The sequence below is a fragment of the Nomascus leucogenys genome, chromosome 9 (assembly GCF_006542625.1).
Source record: "Nomascus leucogenys isolate Asia chromosome 9, Asia_NLE_v1, whole genome shotgun sequence".
NCBI classification, from domain to species: domain Eukaryota; kingdom Metazoa; phylum Chordata; class Mammalia; order Primates; family Hylobatidae; genus Nomascus; species Nomascus leucogenys.
This window is the reverse complement of record NC_044389.1, coordinates 18,884,323-18,906,519: the sequence shown is the minus strand read 5'-3', so window position 1 is coordinate 18,906,519 and position 22,197 is coordinate 18,884,323. Positions and strand designations below refer to the sequence as shown.

The 22,197-nt window shown below is 33.7% G+C and overlaps 1 protein-coding gene across 2 annotated transcripts in view; it reads right to left on the bottom strand.

The window, feature by feature from the left end:
• Positions 1-22,197, bottom strand: part of ASPM (abnormal spindle microtubule assembly) — a 63,558-nt gene that overhangs the window by 5,770 nt on the left and 35,591 nt on the right. Inside the window, exons 18-25 of one of the 2 annotated variants that reach the window (XM_030818703.1) lie at positions 10,546-15,300; positions 6,089-6,255; positions 4,194-4,290; positions 3,163-3,372; positions 2,017-2,166; positions 973-1,164; positions 319-511; positions 57-211 (exon numbers count right to left, since the gene is read on the bottom strand). In XM_030818703.1, the coding sequence (XP_030674563.1) occupies positions 57-211; positions 319-511; positions 973-1,164; positions 2,017-2,166; positions 3,163-3,372; positions 4,194-4,290; positions 6,089-6,255; positions 10,546-15,300 (5,919 nt within the window). The remainder of the gene's footprint in view (positions 1-56; positions 212-318; positions 512-972; positions 1,165-2,016; positions 2,167-3,162; positions 3,373-4,193; positions 4,291-6,088; positions 6,256-10,545; positions 15,301-22,197) is intronic. The other variant, XM_003264504.2, reaches the window with a different exon arrangement.

Here is a 22,197-nt window from a genome sequence, read left to right as displayed (position 1 = left end):
TTGTAGGGGCATATTTGTTGACCAGTGAATATCTCATTAATAAAATGAAAAACTACCTTAGATACATTAAGCAAGACTTGCACAGCATATCTGATGACTTCCATACAAGGAACACTGCGATTACAACTTCGGATCAAAACAAATATTTTAGAAATTGCTCCACTCTGGGTCATGTTCTCACAACAAAGTGGAGACAATCTAGTAACTACCTCTGAAAGAAAAAAAAAAAACACACAGGTAAATTTACAGCAACAAAATGAAGTTTTAGCTAATAATGTAGTATTACATCATTCTTTAAACATGTTAACACAAACTAACCTAGGTGTTTTAAGGCCTCAAGAATGGCAGAAAGGTGCTTATATGTCAAAAGGTAATGAAGTGCAAGTGCAGTTCTTTTGTAGAGTTTGTTTTCTTCTCGAATCTCCCTATTAACAACTTGAAGACTTAGTCGTATAGCTTTAATTTTTGTACAGTCATTTTTCTTCCTCCAAGAATAGCCTCTCCATAATGCCTTAAAGAGATAAAACAGAGTAATTTTAAGATTATAGCCAATGTTTTCTATTTATATCTACATTTGTTTTCACAATGTAAACATTTTCAGTAAATTTATTTGACATGATCACATACATTCCAATTAAAATCTCAAGTTCAAATAAATAGCAAAATCAATTTTCAAAAAAAGAAATACAGATAATATTCCTGTATGGAAACTGGACAGCATTTATTGACCAAAGATGTCTAAATTTATTCAAAATGTTAAAATATTTTTACTTCTTAATTACAAACCTCCTCTAGAGCATTTGAAAATAAAGAGCTTAGCAATGAAATTATGGTAGTGTAGTGCTTATGAGTTATTCTACTGGCTAATGTGTTAGCTTTTTAAAATGGTAACTATGCTTTTATAGTGTTAGATATCGTGTAGATGAATTGCAAACTAAAGTTTTGAACTAAAACTATACAAGTTTCAATTACCTGAATTTTAATGATTCCATTAGTGAATTTTTCCTGCTTTTTACGGAGGAGAAAATGGCGCACTGCTTTCTGTATTACTGATGCAGCCCTATTTCGCTGGCTCAGACATTCTTGACCTTCATGCTCAATCTTTTTGATGCTATGATATTTCTGAATAAATCTCTTTTGTTGTAATCTTGCTCGAAACCATCTCTGTTTAAAACACAGACTTTTGTTTTTCATTTCTACTTCAGGTTTTTTTTAAAAAAATATACAAATATACATTTATACATAAATGAAAGAAATAGAACAGTATATCAAGAAATCTTTCAGCTTTCCGCAGAGGCATTACTTCCCCACTCCACTTGGTGCAAAAACCTTTCCAGTCCATGTTGGGTGCTTCTGTGTGTGTGTGTGTACACACATGCACAGGAGTATATTTAATCCTGGACAACAATGTCTTCATTTTACAATTCTACCAAACTGCATGTATCATTCTGCATTTTTTTTACTAAATATTTTATATGTTAATGTATATAAACAAACAGAATTCTTTTTCAAAATATATAAAGAACTCCTATAAATCATAATAAAAAAGAACAGCCAATGGAAAAATGGGCAAAGTGTATGAAAAAAGATGTTAAAAAAAGTACACAGATAAGAACTTGAATAACCAACATATAGAATATAATTTTAGAATCATTAGCCATCAAGTAAATCCAAAACAAAAATGAGATGCTATTTCCCATTCATTAGAATGGCAAAAATCAGAAAGTCTTCTGATACTTTATGTTGGCAAGCATGTAGAGAAACAGAGTACCCTCAAGACTTTGCTGGCAGGAATGTAAATGAGTACAATTACATCAGACAATAATTCACAACTTTATTACCGTGCCATAAAACATCAATCTATTTCTAACCCTCAAATCATTCTAACAGCTATATGGTGAAAGGCTAAATGTTGTACGACCTTGGCATAAAATATTTGGAAATTGTTTATTACATATCAAAAATTTCTAACAGAAAAATTGTATCATATAGTTTTACTGCAAAGAAGAAGCAAACCTGAATACAGATGACTGAATTAATCTGCTTGTTAGCATTCTTCACAACCAGGTAAAGTTTATAGGCTCTTTGAATTCTAAGAGCATTCAGGTGATAATATGCAGCTGCAGTGAAGTGAAGAAGTCGAATTTTGGCTCTCTGTTCTAAAATCTAAAGGTGAAACAACAAAGCACATTCAAGTATCTGCCCCTAAGTTAATCAATGAGGGTTTATTTTTTTGTATAACCTCAACATCAAATTATATAAACTAGCAAGAATAAACGAATTTTTAATCATTACAATTACTTATATTGTAATTCAAAGTAATTACAGTATTGTACTATACAATATTTCCAATAGTGTAACTCATAACTCAGAGTGTAGAAAGCAAAATTATATTTTGGGTACTTTACTAAACAACCATAGCTTCTAATTCAACCAGACTGCCCTATTAGAGAAGGGTATAAATATTAAACTCAAAAAATGTTACAGAATTCTAAGCAGAACTCTTGGAAATGGTGATATTAAATCAGAAAAAATTATGTGAATTAATTTCTCTACTATTAAATAGTACATTGCAACTCCAGCATAAGACTCTGCAGAAGGAGCTTTCTACAGTTGCTGCTGGGCTTCAGACTTTCACCTGATGTTTAATGAACAAAATACAAACATTCCTCCTATTTAACTTCAAATCAAATTATTTTGTCTATGCCAGTACTTCACATATTGTAAGCTTAAATATCATAACCTCCCTAAAAATAATTCTCTCTTGATGAAGATGTGGAAGCTGCCACAGGAATGCTGGTTGCAACACCTCAAAAGTTGCTTGGTGGTGGCAAAAAGCTACTAGAATAACATTTAACCTCTTTCACATATGGAGCCTCTCTCTCATATTTTCAGTTCCTTTGTTAAGATTCATTACAAAAGAGAAATTTTATTTTGCGTCTTTGGTGGTGAACACCTGCGAGAAATAGTAGGACTAGGATCAGAGAAAAAAATCTGACAGTCAGTGCTCTTGTCACTTACGTTTCTAGCAGCTGAATTAATTCAAGTTAATGGCCATATTAGTTCTGAAATTATTCTCTAAAATCCAAAGTTTCTTAACACTATTTAACATCAAGTGCTTTCATTGTATAAGAATGAGATATGCTACTTGAAAATACTTACTCTTTTTCGTACTAGCCAACCACGCACCAGTGCTTGTAGGATAACTGTAGATTTTTTAAATTCAATATATTTTATTCTTTCACGCTTTCCAGCCTCCCTGGCTCGTATATATTTTTGTATGATCAAAGCAGCAGATTTCTGCCGAAGAAAGACCTGCCTTCCTTTATATCCTCTATAATGTGCTTGGATCAAACAAGCAGCTCGATGTCTCTATAAGGAAAAATTTACAAGTAACATTAATGGGTAGAAATAAAAAGATTTCCAACCCACTAGAAGTTCTTGAATTTCTCAATGAGATGGCATAATTATGATTTATAGTTTAAGAATGTTTCATAGATATGAAATGATGATGAAGCATTATTTCTAAACTCACATAGGTCTATAGCCAAGATGAAGGTGTATGCCAAGGGTCAAGGGTCAATAGATACCTGGTGCTCTTTCCCTCTCATCCTCTTGATACTTTTCATTGTGAGAGGGAAAAGGACTAGCATTACAGGACAAATACATTTAATAAAAATGCTAGCTATAATAGAAAGAGCACGGTGATCATAAATAGCTGTGACAGAAGCTGTCTGTAGCTTGAAAAAACATAGCATACCACCAGCACACCTTAGATTCCTCAATTACATAACATCCTGTGAGAATTACCAAAATGAGACAGAGCCACAAAGTGAGCACATGATGTTGGAAATATGGCACCAACAGACTTGCTCAACATAGGGTTGACAGAAACCTTCAATTTATAAAAAATGCAATATCTGCAAAGCACCATAAAGCAAAGTACAATAAAACAAGGTATGCCTGTACAGTTATATATTTTTAAAAACTAGCAAATAGTATTTTTATGGGAGAATATAATTTTTAATTGACTGAAATAGATGTGTGCGAAATAAATGCATACTTAGGTCTTAAAAACACTTTTTTTTTCCAGCGAAGGATTTATTTTTAAAACTTAAAAAAAACAAAACATTCTTTCTGTTTTCTATTTCCTAAAGTAGTTATTTGCAATTGAATTAATTTTTAATACCTACTTTTATCATTAAGAAGTGTTCATGAGCTATTTTTGCAGAAAGTATAGCTCTCCATTTTCTCTGAATGGTAATTGCTGATGCTCTCACATTCAAAAACCTAAAAAGTAGTTATTGGAAAGCAATGTCAAACTACTTTAACTTATTCAACAAGTATTTATTGCCTCCCCCCTTTAAAATATTAGAAGAGCATAAAATATAAGAAAGGCAATGACAGAATTTTAAAAAGTGGGCAAGTATAATTCATAGTTAAGTTCTAACAATTAGAATTTACACATGCACACAAAAGAAGTTTTACAATTGGCAATATTCCAGTGGGTAAGAAATATGAAGTTCTACGATTCTAATATGGCACAGAATTTTGAACAGGATCAAAAGAAAGTATGGTTACCCAGATCTAGACAAAAACTAGATAAAGGGGGAATGGTAGAATTAATGGTAAAATATAAGATTGGAGTCTGCATTGCAAGTGAGTCTTTGAGCAGACGGGAGGTGGTTAAGAAGAGAATGTGATTACAAGCAGCATCAGGTACTTCCTTTCATTTGAAAGGAAAAATATCTAAGTAGAGATATTTCGTAAACAGAACTGGAAAAAATTTTTAAAAAATCTGAGCGCTAGAGATTAAATTTTAGGGATCAACATAATACTAAGAGATAAAATGTGAGAATGGACAGGTTTTCTACTCTGTTCTTGATAATGTGGAAAAAGTAGAATGATTAGCTTGTTTTGTTGCCACGTTTCTTAGAAAATAGGACCAAACACCGCTGAGAAAAATTCAGCATCTGTTACAGGAAAATTAGATACTGGTCCTTAATAGCTGATAGTAGCAACTGTATCTTTATATGCTTTTTAATTTTTATTTTATGGATATATAATAGTTGTAAATATTTACGGGGTACATGTGATATTTTGATTCAAGCACACAATGAGTAATGATCAAACCAGAGTAAATGGGATATCCATCACCTCAAACATTTATCATTTCCTTCTATTAGGAAACTTCTAATTCTATTCCTCTAGTTATTTTGAAATATACAATAAATTATTGTTAACTATAGTTGCCCTATTGTGCTACTAAACAGTAATTCTTATTCTTTCTCACTGTATTTTTGTACCCATTAACCAGCCTGTCTTTATCCACCCCTCCCCTCTCCCTATCCTAGCCTCTGGTAACCAACATTCTACTTCTATCTTCATGGGATCAATTGTATATGTTAAGCCCTGCTTCTACCATGGGCTTCATCCAAAAATTCCTCTCACACTAGTGTGCTTACCTAAACCGTCTTTAAAACCGTCATTGATTCAATAATTCATCAACTCTGGGAGCTGAAGAAAGATTCTTATACTATGAACTTAAAAAAAGATGATCTGGTAACAGCTTCTGAAAATGTGTGTGTGAGAAATGAGCTAGGAAGAGTGAAATACAATTAGCACAGACAGGTTGGTAATTAGGGTCCTCATCATTAATGACAAAGAGTATGAGGAATAATACAAAGTTCAAAGAAAAAAAGAATGAGTAAGAAAACAAATTTTGCCAGTAGTTAAGTCACCCAACAAAATGGACCAAAGCACTAATAAGAAAACCAAGTCTTAACTAAATGATTTTATTCACTTCCTACCTCTCTGTCCTTACTCTAATCCTTATGAACCTGAATTAATCAAGTATATGTAAATATTTTTAGATTATATTAATTAAAGGCTATGCTCTATCTCAAAAAAGCAAGACAGTACAAGAGATACATTTTGTTTCCTTAATAAAGAAAATATCAACAAAACCAACCATATAAATTAAGCATAACAAATATTTAAAATAAAAATCAGCAGTGTTATTTTATGTAAGGACTTAGCTATCACACAAAAATACTTTTACACTCTCCACAGAACTATGATACATTACCGTGTTCTCTCTAGTTTGGTATAGAAGCAACCTTGAATAATTTTAACAGCTTTTAATATAGCTAGATATTCTTTGTGTGCTCTCCAACACCTATACCAGGCTTGAATCTTGCAGGCAGCTTTCACTTTACATAAATACTTCTTGGCTCTATATCTCCTCCACATAGCCTATTAAATACATAAATATAACAAGTATGCAATGAGTTGTCTCTTTTTTTTTTGTAAATAAGACAAATCAGTATAAAGACAGTTAAAATAACATTAGTGCAGACAAAAATAAATTGCATAGTCATATCATGACTCTATTAGACTCTGACACATAGTGAGTCTTCTGTGAACAGTGGTGCTTACTATAGTGAACATCTATTATGTGCTTTATCACACATACCTTATGGCTGGCTGCCAGCCCAGCCTAACAAAACCCTAACCAGTATTTATAAATTGTAAGATACATGTCTGAAAAGCCCCAGATTATGTAAATTATCCTCATCACCTCAATCCATTTGGAAGAAAAGAAAATGAACACATTGACCTACTGCAAGTTCTGAGGAGAAAGAGGAATTCTTCCCAATCCATATTCACTTTGGGTTGTGTTCAGCCTGCAGGAGAATCCTGACAGCTCCTGTGACAGGACTGTCAGACTTTCTGATTTTGACAACCTTCTGGCAGACTAAAGGTTTACAGGACAGCTACAACTTATTGAACTAAGCACTAAGAAGATTAGTCCTTAATAATCACATGGGTAGATAATACTATTATTTCTAATTTAGAGATGAGGAAATCAAGGCCTAGAGAAATTGACTAACTTGTTGATGTCACACAGGTTAATAAGTGGCAGAGTTGTCTTACTTAATATTTATAAATATCTTATAAAATGTTTAAGATCATTATTTTATAAAAAAGGAAAAAAATCCAAAATTGAAATTAAGAAGGACTTGTTAGCACATAGCTGTTAAGTGATAGAGTCAAGATTTGAACCCAAGTCTATTTGACTCCAACATCCCTACTGGAAGAGGAATTAAAAGAAATTAAAGACTGTGTAAGCAAAAACTCAGTTGTATGTAAGAAAACCCAATTCCCCTTGGGAAGAGAAAGGGCTGGAGTCCTTTAAAATTAACTGCCTGTTTTTCTCTCTGTGGCTAGTGAGCCTTATCTCTCCCTTTCCCAGGCATTGTGAAGACTGTTTCTCTAGCTGTGCAGCTGCAAGGACACTAGACAGATAATCTCAAGTCGTAAAACATGTTGTTCCTTAAAAAGTAAGAAATAATGTAATGCATCTCTTAATTGAATAACTGTCTTTGTTTCTCTCTTCTGTAATATGCCTCCCCCTGCACAGATCTCTCCATGCCCCACGAAATGCTTAAAAGGTAGCTTGACTCTTTGTTCAGGGCTCAGTCCTTTGGATGTTAAGCCGACTGGGTCGGTGCACCTAAATAATTAAATAATTCCTCCTCAAATCCCTCGGTCTCTCTGATTCCTTAATTATCCCACAGCACAATAAATACTATAGGCACAACTTATATTTAGATTAGGTTCTAAATTCAGTTGATAATGCAATAATTATATATGGCCAAAATTACTGAGATGACCTTAACTCATTCAGACTATATTGTATATGGTTTTTATGTAAACCTGCATACATTATTTATGTATATCCCCAGTACCTGCCACCTCAGTCTTAATCAGTGGTAGAAGAATGGTCTCAGAACTGTTTGTTTCAACTGGCCATTTAACTGTAACAGTAAAAGACTGGTTAATGGTAACACTGCATCATAAAACCTTCAGGAGGAAAGGAGAATGTTTTGTGGACCACTTTGGTGTTTTTGTTTTTGTTTTGCTTGTGGCAGTTTTAAGTTACTAGTTTTTAAAATCAGTACTTTTTAATGAAAACAACTTGACCGAAAATCTGTCACAGAATTTTGAGACCCATTAAAACAAAGTTTTAATCAGAAAATTATATATATGTATATATATGTATAGATATATGTGTGTGTGCATATATATATTTGTAAATATATATATATTAGGAGCAAATACTTACACACACACACATCACACCTGAAGAACATCAAAATTTACAGACATTGACAAGAGAAGCCAAAATGGCGTTAAGAGGTAAATAAGACAGCTAAGAGATTATGGTATCAAGAAACCAAGGGTTGAGAGAAGAAACAAAGTGTGCTTAAATTCCAAATGCTACAGAGAAGTTCATATATATATATATGAATAAATATATATTTTTTTTCTTTTTTTCATACATATTTACATATATATGTAAGTATTTAGTAATGTATACTATATCCCAGTGGCTCCCAAACTTTGTTGCTCATTAGTCACCTGGGAGCTTTGAAAAAAAATCCCACGCTTGTGTTGCTTCCCATACCAATTAGAATATCTAAAGGTAGGAGCATTTTTTAAAATTCCAGGTGATTCCAATGTGCAGTAAAGTTTTAGACCACTGGCATATGCTAAAAATTACATGTGTAAAATACAATTTTATTATGTAATTATGTAAGAGAAAAAATAAATTTTTATAAGATTGTTATTTTGGCTATTTAATCATTTCAAGTGAATAAAACCATAACTAATACATCCAATGAACACCTTTCAATTATGAACTTCTCAGTAGTGTTTGGAATTTGAGAACTCCTTCTCTCCTCTTTCAAACCTTGGTTTCTTGATACCATAATCTCTTACCTTTCTTCTTTCTCTCTTAACACCTTGTTGGCTTCTCTTGTCAATGTCTGTGAATTTTGATGTTCTTCAGGGCTCAAGTCCCAGGCCCTCTTTGTTCACTCATTTTATGTATTGTTCCTTGGTGATCTCATTATTCCCAGAACTTTAATTATCAGCGTAAGCCAATAATGTACAAATCAAATTCTAATACTCACACTACTCTCCTGAACTCCAGACAAACATAGTCAATTGCCTTACTAGATATTTCAAGGGGGTTACCTGCTAGGTACTTCAGACCTTATGTACTCCAAACTGAATTCATCATCAATCTCAAAACCTGCTCTTCCCTCTTTATTCCCTATGTCAGGGTGTGAGGGAGTAACTCTGCAGAGTTACTTAAGCCATCAACATGGCTTGTCTCCTTGTTCATGCTCTATATAATGCCAACTTACAATCCCATTGTCACAAACCTATACTGAACTGTAACCCTTTCTCACCTGGCTTACTGCCTATCTTTCATTTGGTCTACCTGCTTCTAGTCTTGCTCCTTTTCCAGTCCATCTTCCACATTCCTGCCAGAGTAATTTTTTTTTTAAATAAAAATGACTGTGGTCTTCTCCTGCTTAAACTCCTCTAGAATTTGTTTTGTCTGGAGCATAAAGACTAAATTTTTTCTGTCTTAAAAATCTATCCACAATCTTACTCCCTCTATTGCCAACCTGGTCCCATATCACTTTTTATCGTTTCTAGTTTTTTGATTTTTCCATGTTATCTCTTGCAATTGGAATATTCTTCTATATATTTTACTTTGCTATTTCTAATTCATGCTTCAGCGTAACATTTCAACTTAAATGTTACTCACTCTGGGATGTCTCTGACCATGGAGACTAGCTTGATTTCCAATTCTGTGTTTCCTGAAACATACACTTCTCATGTTGTATTATAATTATACTTCCTTGTTCAATTAAGTTCCTTGAGGACAGCAACTAAGTATATCTTACTCATTGTCTATTTATAACACCCACTACAGCATTTGGCACATTTCTAGCACTTGACATTTCTTGAATTAAAACATTATTTCTAAATTTAACAGTAATCCAGCAAGCTATGAACATATCACATCTGGGTTAAAGCCTGGGTTATTGCAGGTAAAAAGAAATAGCTGAAGTACTTAGATTCAGTTCCTGGATCTGCCTCTCTGTGCAACATTGGCAAAATTACTTAAACTTTATCACTTCCTTCATATTTTAAAAGAGATAATACTGTACATTCCTCACACGTTTGGCAAATAGACGAAACAAAATAATACAAAAGTGATTTGGAAGCTAAAGTACTAAACACTCAGAATAAAGTATGTCTACTAGGCTAAGCAGCAAACAGCTCTGTTTAGTAGATGGTTAGAGGAACAAAGTTACTCTATTTTGCCTATATTATGCCAAATAATACTTTATCTTAGCTTATATGTTCCACTTAAAGAAATAACTTTGCCAAATACAGGGCTCCTATTTTCTCAAAATTCTTCTAAGAGTGCTACAATTAACCCATACTGAAACGCACCACACACAGGGTGACCATGGCCAGAACAATCCCCGTTCTGTGCTGTCTTGGCTGACTTACTAGTGCCCTTTCCCACTTTCAACAATGTTCCACTTTGGAAGATAAATGCTCACCTCAACTAAGTACTATTCTTTATGACCTGCTTAAGCTCATTTTATATATTCTAACAAATATTGGTCAAAACAAAGACTCACAGTTTTATATTTAAATTAAATATAGGAATACCTGAATTTTTATGGTGCTATTTTTAATTTGCTGAAACTTCCGTTTCTGTATAAATCCTTTACTTCTAGCTTGAATAATGATAACACTGCTTCTGATCTGTAAATAAACTTGTCTTTGATGTTTTGCTGACAGAAATGCTCTGTAGTGATTTTGTAAAACCACTGCTGCTTTTCTATATAGTAAAAACTGTTTTCTGGTTTGCCACGTCCTAAAATAATGCTGCAAAGTGATAGCAGCTCTTTTCTGCTGAACAAATCTTCTCCGATACACAGCCATCTGAAAGAAGAACTGAATCCGTAGGGCAGCACATTTCTGTGTTTCCAGTTTTCTTGTGGCCATTCTACAAAAAGCTTTTTGAATTGTTACTGCAGCCCTACTTTGAGAATGATACTCTGCTTCCTGTGAACAAGCAAGGCCAGAAGCTTTATACCACTCTTGAATCATAACACCTTCACTTGGAACAGCTTCATAATGAGTTTTACTTCTGTAACAGCAGAGTGCAGATTGGTTAACAACGGCTGCCATCCTTTCCTCTGATACATTTTTCAATTTTTGTCTAACTTTCATGCCTCTAAAAGCAGCCTGAATAGTTCGTACAGATTTCTGAACTGCTAAAAAGCTTTTTCTTTCTGTTTTTACTCTAACATACAACCTATAATAATTCTGTATAACCACAATTGCAGTTTTCTTTGTTTGATAATCAACTTTGGCCTTGTGCATTCGATAGAATGACTGAATTAGTGTGGCAGCCCGGTGCATATTTTGAATATCTCTTCGTACTTTAAAGCCTCTATAATAAGACTGTATACAAATAACTGCTTGGGTACGCACTGCAGCTAGTTTTCTGTGTCTTCTTTGAATAGAAACTACTGTTGCTCTAAGGTGGAGATAATGCTTCCTTATTTTAAAGGCTTTACAATGCTTCTGAATAATAATGGCAGCCTGGTGCTGTTCCTGAATCTGTTTTTTTATGTTCATGTCCTGAAAACTTGCCTGAACACAAGTCTCTTTCTTAAGTTCATTGTGTTGAAATGCTTTCTGTTGCTTTTTATTTGCTCTATATTTTTCTTGTATGATTTTTGTAGCCCACTGAAGCTTTTGGTAGAAATAATACTGCCTATACATTCTGTAGGTGCTTTGTATTATGATAGCAGCTTTGTGTTTTTCTCTTAAAAGTTGTCTTGCTTTCATTCCTTTATATGCAGCCTGAATAACCACAGCAGAATGCCATTGTCTGATATAATTTTCTCTTCGCAATTTTGCAGCTCTATATGTTCGATAATGTTGCTGAATTAGAATTGAGGCATGTTTCCAAGTCCGAAATGTAATATATGTTCTGTGCATCCTGAAAGTAGCCTGAATGAGAACTGCAGCCCTTTGCATTTCTTGTAACTTCTTCTTTACCATCAGTCTTCTGTAAGATGACTGTATTGTAATGGCTGCTTTTCGTAAGTGCAAGAATTGGTGCAATTTATGCTTGGCATAAATGGTGGCTCGATATTTCCTCTGAACAAAAATAGTAGCTTTTTTGAGGGAAATGAATCTTCTCCTCACCAGTAATGATCTAAACCTACTCTGAATAAGGGTTGCAGAGAAATGCATACTCATCAAATGTCTTCTAGTTTTCATACCCCTGAATGCAGCCTGAAGGATCACAGCAGAGTGTCTTTGTCTGAGATAATGCTGCCTCTGCAGTTTTGCAGCTCTATTTGCTTGGTATTGCTGTTGGATCACAACGGAGGCCTGTTTCAAAGCCTGATATCTCATATGTAATCTGTGCATTCTGAAAGTAGCCTGGATGAAAGTAGCAGCCCTGTGCATCTCTCGCATCATTTTCCTTATCATCCATCTTCTGTATGATGACTGAATTTTAATAACTGCATTTTGTACCTGAAGGAACTGTAAGTGATGCTTTGTACAAAGATGTGCCCGATATTTTCTCTGAATCCAAATAGCAGTTTTCTTGAGAGACAGGAATCTTCTTCTCATCATTAGAGTTCTAAATCTCCTCTGAATGACAGTTGCAGCTATATGCATCATTTTTAAATGTCTTCTAGCTTTCTTTCCCCTAAAAATAGCCTGAATGTATATTACAGAATGCCTCAGTTTGTTATACCTTTGAAATTGTATGTTTCTTTCCTTCATTGCCCGGTATCTTTGCTGTACTGTTTTTGTTATTTTCTTTAACTTATTAAAATATGTTTGCTGTCTGTATCTTCTATAGTTTGACTGAATGAGTGTTGCTGCAATCTGCATCTTTCTAAGAGTCCATCTAACTCTTACTCCTCTAAAACTTGCCTGAAGGATTTTAACAGCTTTCAAAATTGTCAGGTACTTTTCACGTTGCATTTTACCTTGATAATATGCTCTAAATCTTACTTGAATAACAATAGCTGCTTTTCTCATTGTATGGTAACTTATTCTTGACTGATGCATTTTAAACATGGCTTTAATAAAAGTGGCTGCCCTGTGCATGTGTTGAATATGTCTTCTAACTCTAATACCTCTATAAACAGATTGGATTTTAATTGCTGTCTTCTTCAAATTAAGATACTTCTTATGTTGATGGTTTGTAATTTTAATACCTCGATACCATCTCTGAATTATAATAGCTGAAGCTCTATAGGTTGCATATTTCTTTTTGGTTTTGTAAGCTCTGTATTTAGACTGTATAGTGACTGCTGCTTTGTTGCAATCCTTTATTCTTTTTCTCACTTTCATACCACGATAAGCTGACTGTAAAGTTACTACAGCTACTTTTGTTTTCAAATATAAGTGATTCTGTTCTCTTCCAATACTGTAAGCCCTATAATACTTTTGAATCAGAAGAGCAGCTTTTTTCATGGTTTTCCACTTCTTTTGTTGCACATGCATTCTATAGTATGACTGTATGATGATAGCATATTTATGTTGCCTTTGAAGCTGTCTTCTCAGTGTTTTTCCCTTCCACATAGATTGAAGCATCAGCACCGCATGACGGAGTTCAATATACTCCATACGTTGCTTCCTTCCTGCAGTCCATGCTCTGAAATTTTGCTGGATGACTAATGCTGCTGTTTTAAACAATCTAAACTGTTTCTGGGCCTTGGCCATTCTAAATGCAGACTGAATCGTCAAGGCAGCTTGATGTTCCCTTCTAATCTGTTTCCGAACCTTCCAGCCACGATAAGCAGACTGGAGGGAAATCACAGCTGCCTTTGTCTTCAAAAAATGTGTTCTTGTATCATGAAGAGTCTTGTACGCCCTGTACCATCTCTGAATCTTTATAATAGATTGAAGCATAGATTGATATTTTACCCTTTTATTATAGCCTCTAAAAGCAGACTGAATTTTAAGAGCAGCTATAGATTGTTGTTTGATTAGCTGGCGTACTTTATAACCTCTGTAAGCTGCTTGCAAGCAAGTAGCTGCTTTTTTGACTTGCAAGAAGTTCTTCCTCTGATTGACCTGTGCTTTGTATGCATGATAGTAATTCTGAATGACAATAATTGCTTTATACATTTTCAGATAATACTGCCGAGCCTTTCTCATTCTGAAATAAGACTGTAGTGAAATAACAGCTTTTCTTTGTAACCTCATCTGCTTTCGGACAAGGTATCCTCTAACAAATGCTTGCAGTTTGATACAAGATTCCCGCATCTGCATATACTCTTCTCTCTTTTGTGCAGCTATTTTTTTGGAACGGTAACATTGCTGGATAAATAGTGCAGCTGCTCTTAAATGCAAATATTGTTTATGTGTTTGTTTCATCTTAACAATTGACTGCAATTTTATGGTAGCATTTTTTAGGCTCAAAAATTCCTTTTTAGAAACATAAGCACGATAATATGATTGAATCTTTATAACAGATGTGAGGATGTGAATATACATTTTCCTGGCTTGCATCCCTCTATATGCAGACTGTAGCACAATGACAGCGGAGCGTGTTTTCTGGTAAGATGCTAGAACTTTCCTGGCAAAAATATAAGCTCGAAAATGAGTCTGAATTATAACAGCTGCTTTCTTCATCTTCTTATATTTCTGTAATTGTTGATGTTTTCTTACATGTGCCTGCAATTTGATAATAGTCTTCTTAAGGTTTAAAAATCGAACTCTGTCTTGTCTCATTCTCCAATATGACTGAATAACACAAGCAGCTCTAATTTGTCTACATAAATTATGAGCTTTCAGTCTCCTAAAAGCAGCTTGTAATCGAATGGCTGCAGCTCGCTTCTGCAAATAGTTGGTGCGCTCAATCTTTCCTTTCAGATATGCTTTGTAGTACTTCTGGATAGTTAGTATGGACTCTTTTTTTCTTTTATATAACTTTTGGGCTTGAAAGCACCGAAATCTTTTCTGAATGATAACAACACAAGATCTAATATAAATATATTTCCGTAATTCTTTATGCATTCTATACCATGATTGTATGACAATAGCAGAATTTTCTTCTTTAGCTTGTTTTCTTAAATGCCATTCTCTAAAAGCTCTTTGCAATATTATTGTAGCTTTTACTTGTGATTGCATTTTACGTTGCTTCCATTTTCTGAACATAGATTGGATTATAAGAGTTGATGATTTTAGCATTTCATATCTTTGTTGATCTTGTTTTCTTCTTAAATAAGCACGCCAATGCCTCTGAATTGTAACTGTAGCCCAAAGATATCGTTTATAAGATGTAACAGCAATTATCATTCTTATCCTAGATTGCAGGATGATTGAATAATATTTCAATTTCAGAAATCTTTTTCTAGTGGAATATCTTCTCCAATATCCCTGGAAAAGGTAAGAAAGGACATAAAGTAAAATAGGCATAGTTTTCTATACTTAACACTTTTCAAAATACTAATTCTTCTAACATTCTGCTTAAAAATAAACACATGGAATTAGAAAACTAATTATTTTTGTGAGATATTTGTCTCTTTTGTTTTTAGTTTAGTTTTTACATTGATATAGCTGTAGCCAATTCAGAAATCCATCCAAATCCTCATTATATTTATATACTGCATTTGTATTCCAGGATCATAAGAAACATAAGCAAGTTTATGTTATATTACAAGCAAAAGAGTCAAAATAAAACTATAGTAATATTCTTTGCTATCTATTGATTCTAAGGAATTTCCTATGAGTTTATTTCTGGGCCTTATATGGTCCACTTATTTCAATGTTTCTAAGCTACCTTATAATGACTAGAAACTGTTTATGTGAAGGATCCTGCATTATCACATTACCGGCCTGATAATATAAATATAGAAGTTCAGGAATAAATGAACCAGATCACTCTCAGAGTCATTATTTTCATTAAGAATAAAATTACTTCCTTTTCCCAAATTTAGGAACTATAAATACATGGCTTAAAAGTAGAATTCTAGAAAGACTTGAGAAATGACAAAACTTTTGTCTTTTGAAAAGCCATGGTTACAATGGCTAATCCAACAGTATGTTGGCTCAACAAAAAGAGCTACAAACTCTCAAGTTAATGCCAGTTGCTGGTATCTAAAATGGTCCCAGGCTAATGGTAGTCAAGTTCTAGATGTTTTAGCAATAAGACCATTCCTTTGTACAAACACTCCAAACATTGCTAAGATTGGGGGTGGCATGGAGAGGTTGTTCTCTACTACATCTTACTTTTTCTCACATATAAGTAGAGTAATACACAGACTGGGTACCTCACTCTCCTATAGAAGTATCGAGTTTGCTTGCAGCTATGACTGGCCTAAGCATACCTATCCATGGGTGAGGAAGCTTAAGGAGAACATGCACATCCCTTTTCCTGACCCTTTTCCTATAAGTTTTACTGCCTTCTTCCTCTACTAAACGTTACCTGAGGTTTTGTTTGTACTCTTCAACCTGACAGGAAATGATTGTATACATATTATTTCTCTTACCAAGAAGAGATGCACAAGTTATTAAAATATTTATCCAACAACAGTCAAACTTATTTGTACAAAAGTATTTTGAAAACAATAAACTCTGCATAAAGTATTAAGTTGCTTTAAATTAGGGTGAAGTAAAGCAGTAATAGTACTCAGAAATTCAGATATTATTTTTCTTTTGAGCACCCACCCCCAACAGATATTTCTATGTAAAATCCTCAAACTAAGAAATTGAAGAATCAGTGTGTACAGACTGTTTTATACCTTAATAATCACTTTTTCTAAATTACTATTACTACTCCATTACTGAAATCTTAATCAATGTTGATATATAACATGGAAGATAAGATCATCTCCTCTTCTAACAGTTTTGCTTATTACAATAGCAATTTTTCACCATTGTCATACAGTTCTTAAAAATAAATAGTTTTTACTAAGGAACACATGGCAAACAATTTTCTCACTTAGTTATCACAAAAATACATTAAGTTGGCATTCTTTCTTCACTTAAAGAAAGGAACACTAATGTTACAAAACTTTTGCAAAGTCCCACAGCAAATAAAAATAATTGATCTTAAGATCTAGATTATCACATCAAAATCAAGTGCTCTTTCTACTCTACCACAGATATCTATAGCAGGTTGATTGCATTAACAGCCCAATTCTTCATCTCTCCCAGGAACTATAACCTGTGCCATACTTTGTTTTTCCTCATACAAAAGTTTCTCTGCTTGAGATATGGGCACAGTCATGGAAAGAATGCAGTAGAGCAGTGTAACTCAATCTTCAGTTTTCTGGTCAGATGATGAAACATGGCAGCCTAGAGGAACTAGAGGGTACCAGGGAGATGGCAGAGACTGGGGAGCTCAGGGAAGCAATCTGGTAATGTTGTTTATGAATTTCTAGGTTCACCACCAAGCTGTGCACAATGTGAATCTAGACCACAGTAGGCTATAGACTTTAAGAACTGAATAAGATACAGATCACAATCTAGATCCCAGACTGGCTACTGGGTGTTACATAATGAAACTGATATGATACAAATATCGCTCGCTGTAAAGGCTTTCAAAAAGGAACTGTCATTGAAGCTACACCCATGGAAGGCTGATGAGAACAGGTGGCCTGAACCCAATCAAGTGAATTAGCTGCTAAAACTAAAATATCAACATTCTCCAAAGGATTTAAACAAAACATAGAGTCTGATAACATAACATTAAATTTCCAGAATGCAATTAAAAATTATTTGACATACAACATAACAGAAAAATTTCTTTTCTCACAGGGAAAGACAATCAATAGACACCAATGATGAGATGACAAAGATATCCGGAATTGGAATTAACTGACAATGACTTTAGAGCAGATAAAGTAAAAATGCTACAACAAGTTGAAACTAATGGAAAGATAAAAAGTCTCAGTAAAGACATCAAAGATATGAGTAAGAACCAAGTGAGAACAGTAGAACTGAAAAACACACTAACCAAAATAAAAATTCACTGGTATGGCACAATAGCAGAATGGAGATGACAGCCAAGATGGCAAATATCTCAGCTTTGTGGGCCAATTCTGTTGCAACAAGTCAATTATGCTATTGTAGTACAAAAGCAGTTCCAAATAATACATAAACAAATAGTTGTGACCATATTCTAAAAAACTCTATTTATAAAAACACACAGTAGGCCAAATTTGGCCTGTAGATATGCCAACCTCTGACCATGATAGACCATACTGTGGGTCATAAACTAAACGTTATCAAATAGGAAAGAATTGAAATCACAGTATGTGCTCTGGTCATAATGGAATTGAACAAAAAGTCACTAACAGAAGAATAATAGGAAAGTCTCCAAACATTTAGAAAGTAAATAACATATTCTGAAACTTTAAATCATAGAAAAAGCCTCAAGAGAAATTAAAAACTATTTGAACTGAATGAAAAAAAAATACCATATCAAAATTTGTAGTATGTGGCTAAACCTGTACTTAGAAGAAAATTTATACCATTAATGGGTTACGTTAAAAGTGGAAGGACTCAAATCAGTTACTCAAGATTATACTTAAAGAAACTATAGAAAGAAAAGCAAAATTATTCAAAACAAGAAATAACAAAGACTGAGCAGAGACCAATGAAGCCAAAGGGTTGTCCACTGAAAAGATCAAGAGAGTTAAAACTCTAGCAAGACTGACAAAGAAGAAAAGAGAAGATACAAATTATCAGTATCAGGAATGAAAAAGGGAGTATCACTACAGACTACCCAGGCATCAAAAGGATATTAAAGATATACTTTGTATATACATATGGTAAATTCAACAACTTGGATGAAATGGACCAATTCTTTGAAAATTAGAAACTGCCAAAACTCATCAAAGATAAATAGTCCCATACAAATTTAAAAAACAGAATCTGGCAAGGTGTAGTAGCTCACATCTGTATTCCTAGCAATTTAGGAGGCCAAGGCAGGAGGATCACTAGAGCCCAGGAGTTCAAGACCAGCCTGGGCAATTTAGTGAGACCCTATCTCCACAAAAAATATAAAAATTAGTTGAGTGTGGTGGTACATGCCTGTAGTCTCAGCTACTTGGGAGGCTGAGGTGGGATGATGGCTTGAGCCTAGGAGATTGAGGCTGCAGTGAGCCGTGTTTGCACCACTGCACTCTAGCCTAGGTGACAGAGCAAGACCCTGTCTCCAAAAAAAAAAAAACAAAAAAAAAAGTCCAGAGAAGAATGTTTGAGATGATGAATATGCTAATTGTCCTAATGTGATCACTATACAGTATATGTATCAAAACATCACTATGGGCTTTATGAATATGCACAATTATGTCAAGTAAAAAAAGAGGAAAAAAATAAAATAAAATAGAAATTTCCACTCTAAGATGGTATCACTGGTGAGTTCTATAAAATAATTAAAGACAAAATAATACTAAATGTCAACAATCTCTTCCAGAAAACATAAAAGAATGCTGAAACTTGTCAACTCATTACACAGATGCAAAACTCTTCAATAAAATACTAGCAAGTGGAATTAACAAAATATCAATGCATATGAAAAATACATAACTAATATTTGAATTTTATCCTTGGAATATAAGTTCACTGCAAGATTAGAAATCCAATAAATGTTAATATATCCATTGAAGCAGAAAAAGTTATTTAATGAAACCCAAATCTATATGTGATAAAACTCTCAGTAAGCTAAGAAACAGAGACTCCTTCAACCTGATAAAGGGCATCTACAAGAAAACGACAGCTTATATAATACTTAATGCGTGAACAAGGCAAAGATATTTAGCATCATACTGGAATTCTTAGAACAAGGCACTCCTATTTAGCATCATACTGGAATTCTTAGCCAATAAAATAAGTGGGAGAAATAAAAAATAGAAAGAATATTTAGATTGGAAAGAAAGGCAGACAACATGACTGTCTATGTAGAAAATCTCAAAGAATCTAAAACAAAAACAAACATAAAAACTTCATAGAAATAAGTGAGTTTTTTTTAACAGGATTAATAGTTAACCCTTTTATATGTTAAAGGGTTAACACATAAGGATGAATGTTTATAAAAAAGAAACAAATGGGAACTGAAATTAAAAAGCAATACTATTTATAATAGCTCCAAAATAAAATAAGATACTGAGGTATGAATCTAACAAAAAGCTGATGGTGAACAACTGAAAGATCTAAATAAATGGAGATATATATCACCTTTATGAATCAGAATAATCAACATAGTAAAGTTGTCAGCGCACCTCAAAATATCTGTAAATGTGATGCAATTTCAATCAAAATTTGACAGTATTTTTTGAGGACATAGAAAAACTAACCTAAAACTTAAATGGAAAGACAAAGCAGCTAGAAAATTCCAACTCATTTTGAAAAAAGAAAAAAATTGGAAGAATCACAATATCCATTAAGGCTTACTATAAAGCTGCAGTAATCAAGAAACTGTGGTATTGATGAAGGTATAGACACATGTATTAATGAAACTGAATACAGTCCAGAAGATCAACACACATATGACCAACTGATTTATGACAAAGGTGCAAAGATATTTCAATGTGGAAAGAATAGTTTTTTACAGCAAATAGTGCTGGAATAACTGGACATGTATATATAAAAAAAGTGAACACTGACCTAACCCTTACCTTCGAGGAGAACTAACACAAAATCATCATAGGTCAAAATTTAGAATGAAAAATTATAAAACTTTTAGAGTACTTTGATATGACGCTAAAAGCATAATCCATAAAAGAAGAAAAATGATAACTGGATTCCATCAAAATGAAATACTTCTGCTGAACAAAAAGCCCTGTTACAAGAATAAAAAGACAAGCGGCAGATTGGGAGAAATTATGTGCAAATCACTAACAAAGAAGGAGGATTTACCTACTAGATATCCAGATTTCACCTACTGCTACACTGCGAGGCTCAAAGATAGACAAATGGACCAATTGAATAGAAAGAAATACTAGAAACAGAATCACACATATAAGAATAGTTGATGTCTACTACACAAATAGAACAGGGTAGAGAACCCAGAAATAAAGCCACATACCTAAAACCACCTGATCTTTGACATAGTTGACAATAACAAACAATGGGGAAAGGATATGCTATTCAATAAACGGTCAGTGCAGAAGATTAAAATTGGACCCTTTCCTTTCACCACATACAAAAAATTAACTCAAGATGGATTAAAGACTTAAATGTAAGACCCAAACCAATAAAAACCCTAGAAGAAAACCTAGGAAATACCACTCCAGATATCAGGCTTGGGAAAGAATTTATAACAAAGTCCCCAAAAGCAATTGCAACGAAAACCATAATTGACAAATGGGACCTAATTAAACTAAAGAGATTCTGTGCAGCAAAATAAACTATCAACAGAATAAACCGATAACCTACAGAACGGGAGAAAATATTTGTGAACAATGTATCTAACAAAGGTCTAATATCCAGTATCTATAAGGAACTTAATTCAAAAAACAAAAAACAAATAACCCCATGAAAAAATGGGCAAAGGACATACACACCTCTTAAAGGAAGACACACATGCGGCCCACAAATCTATGAAAAAATGCCCATCATCACTAAACATCAGAAAAATGCAAATCAGAACCACAGTGATACCATCTTACCCGTCAAGATGGCTGTTTTTAAAAAGTCAAAAAACAGATGCTGGCAAGGTTAGAGAGAAAAGAGAACACTTATATACTCCTGGTGGAAATGTAAATTAGTTCAGCTACTGTGAAAATCAATTTGGAGATTTCTCAAAGAACTTAAAACAGAACTTCCATTTGATCCAGCAAACCCACTATGGGGTATATACCCAAAGGAAAATAAATCATTCTACCAAAAAGACACATGGATTCATATGTTCATCGCAGAACTAATTCACAATAGCAAAGAATGGAATCAACCAAGACGTCCATCAACAGTGGACTGGATAAAGAAAATGTGGTACACACACACTGGAGACATACATGCAGCCAACAATCATATGGAAAAAGGTCAACATCACTGAAAGAGAAATGCAAATCAAAACCACAATAAGATACTATCTCACATCAATCATAATGGTTATTACTAAAAAGTCAAAAAGTCAGATGCTGGTGAGGTTGTAGAAAAAAAGCAATGCTTATACACTGTTGGTGGCAGTATAAATTAGCTCAACAATTGTGGAAGACAGTGTGGTGATTCCTCAAAGACCTAAAAGCAGAAATACCATTCAACCCAGCAATCCCATTAATGGGTATTTACCCAAAGGAATATAAATTGTTCAATCATAAAGAAGCA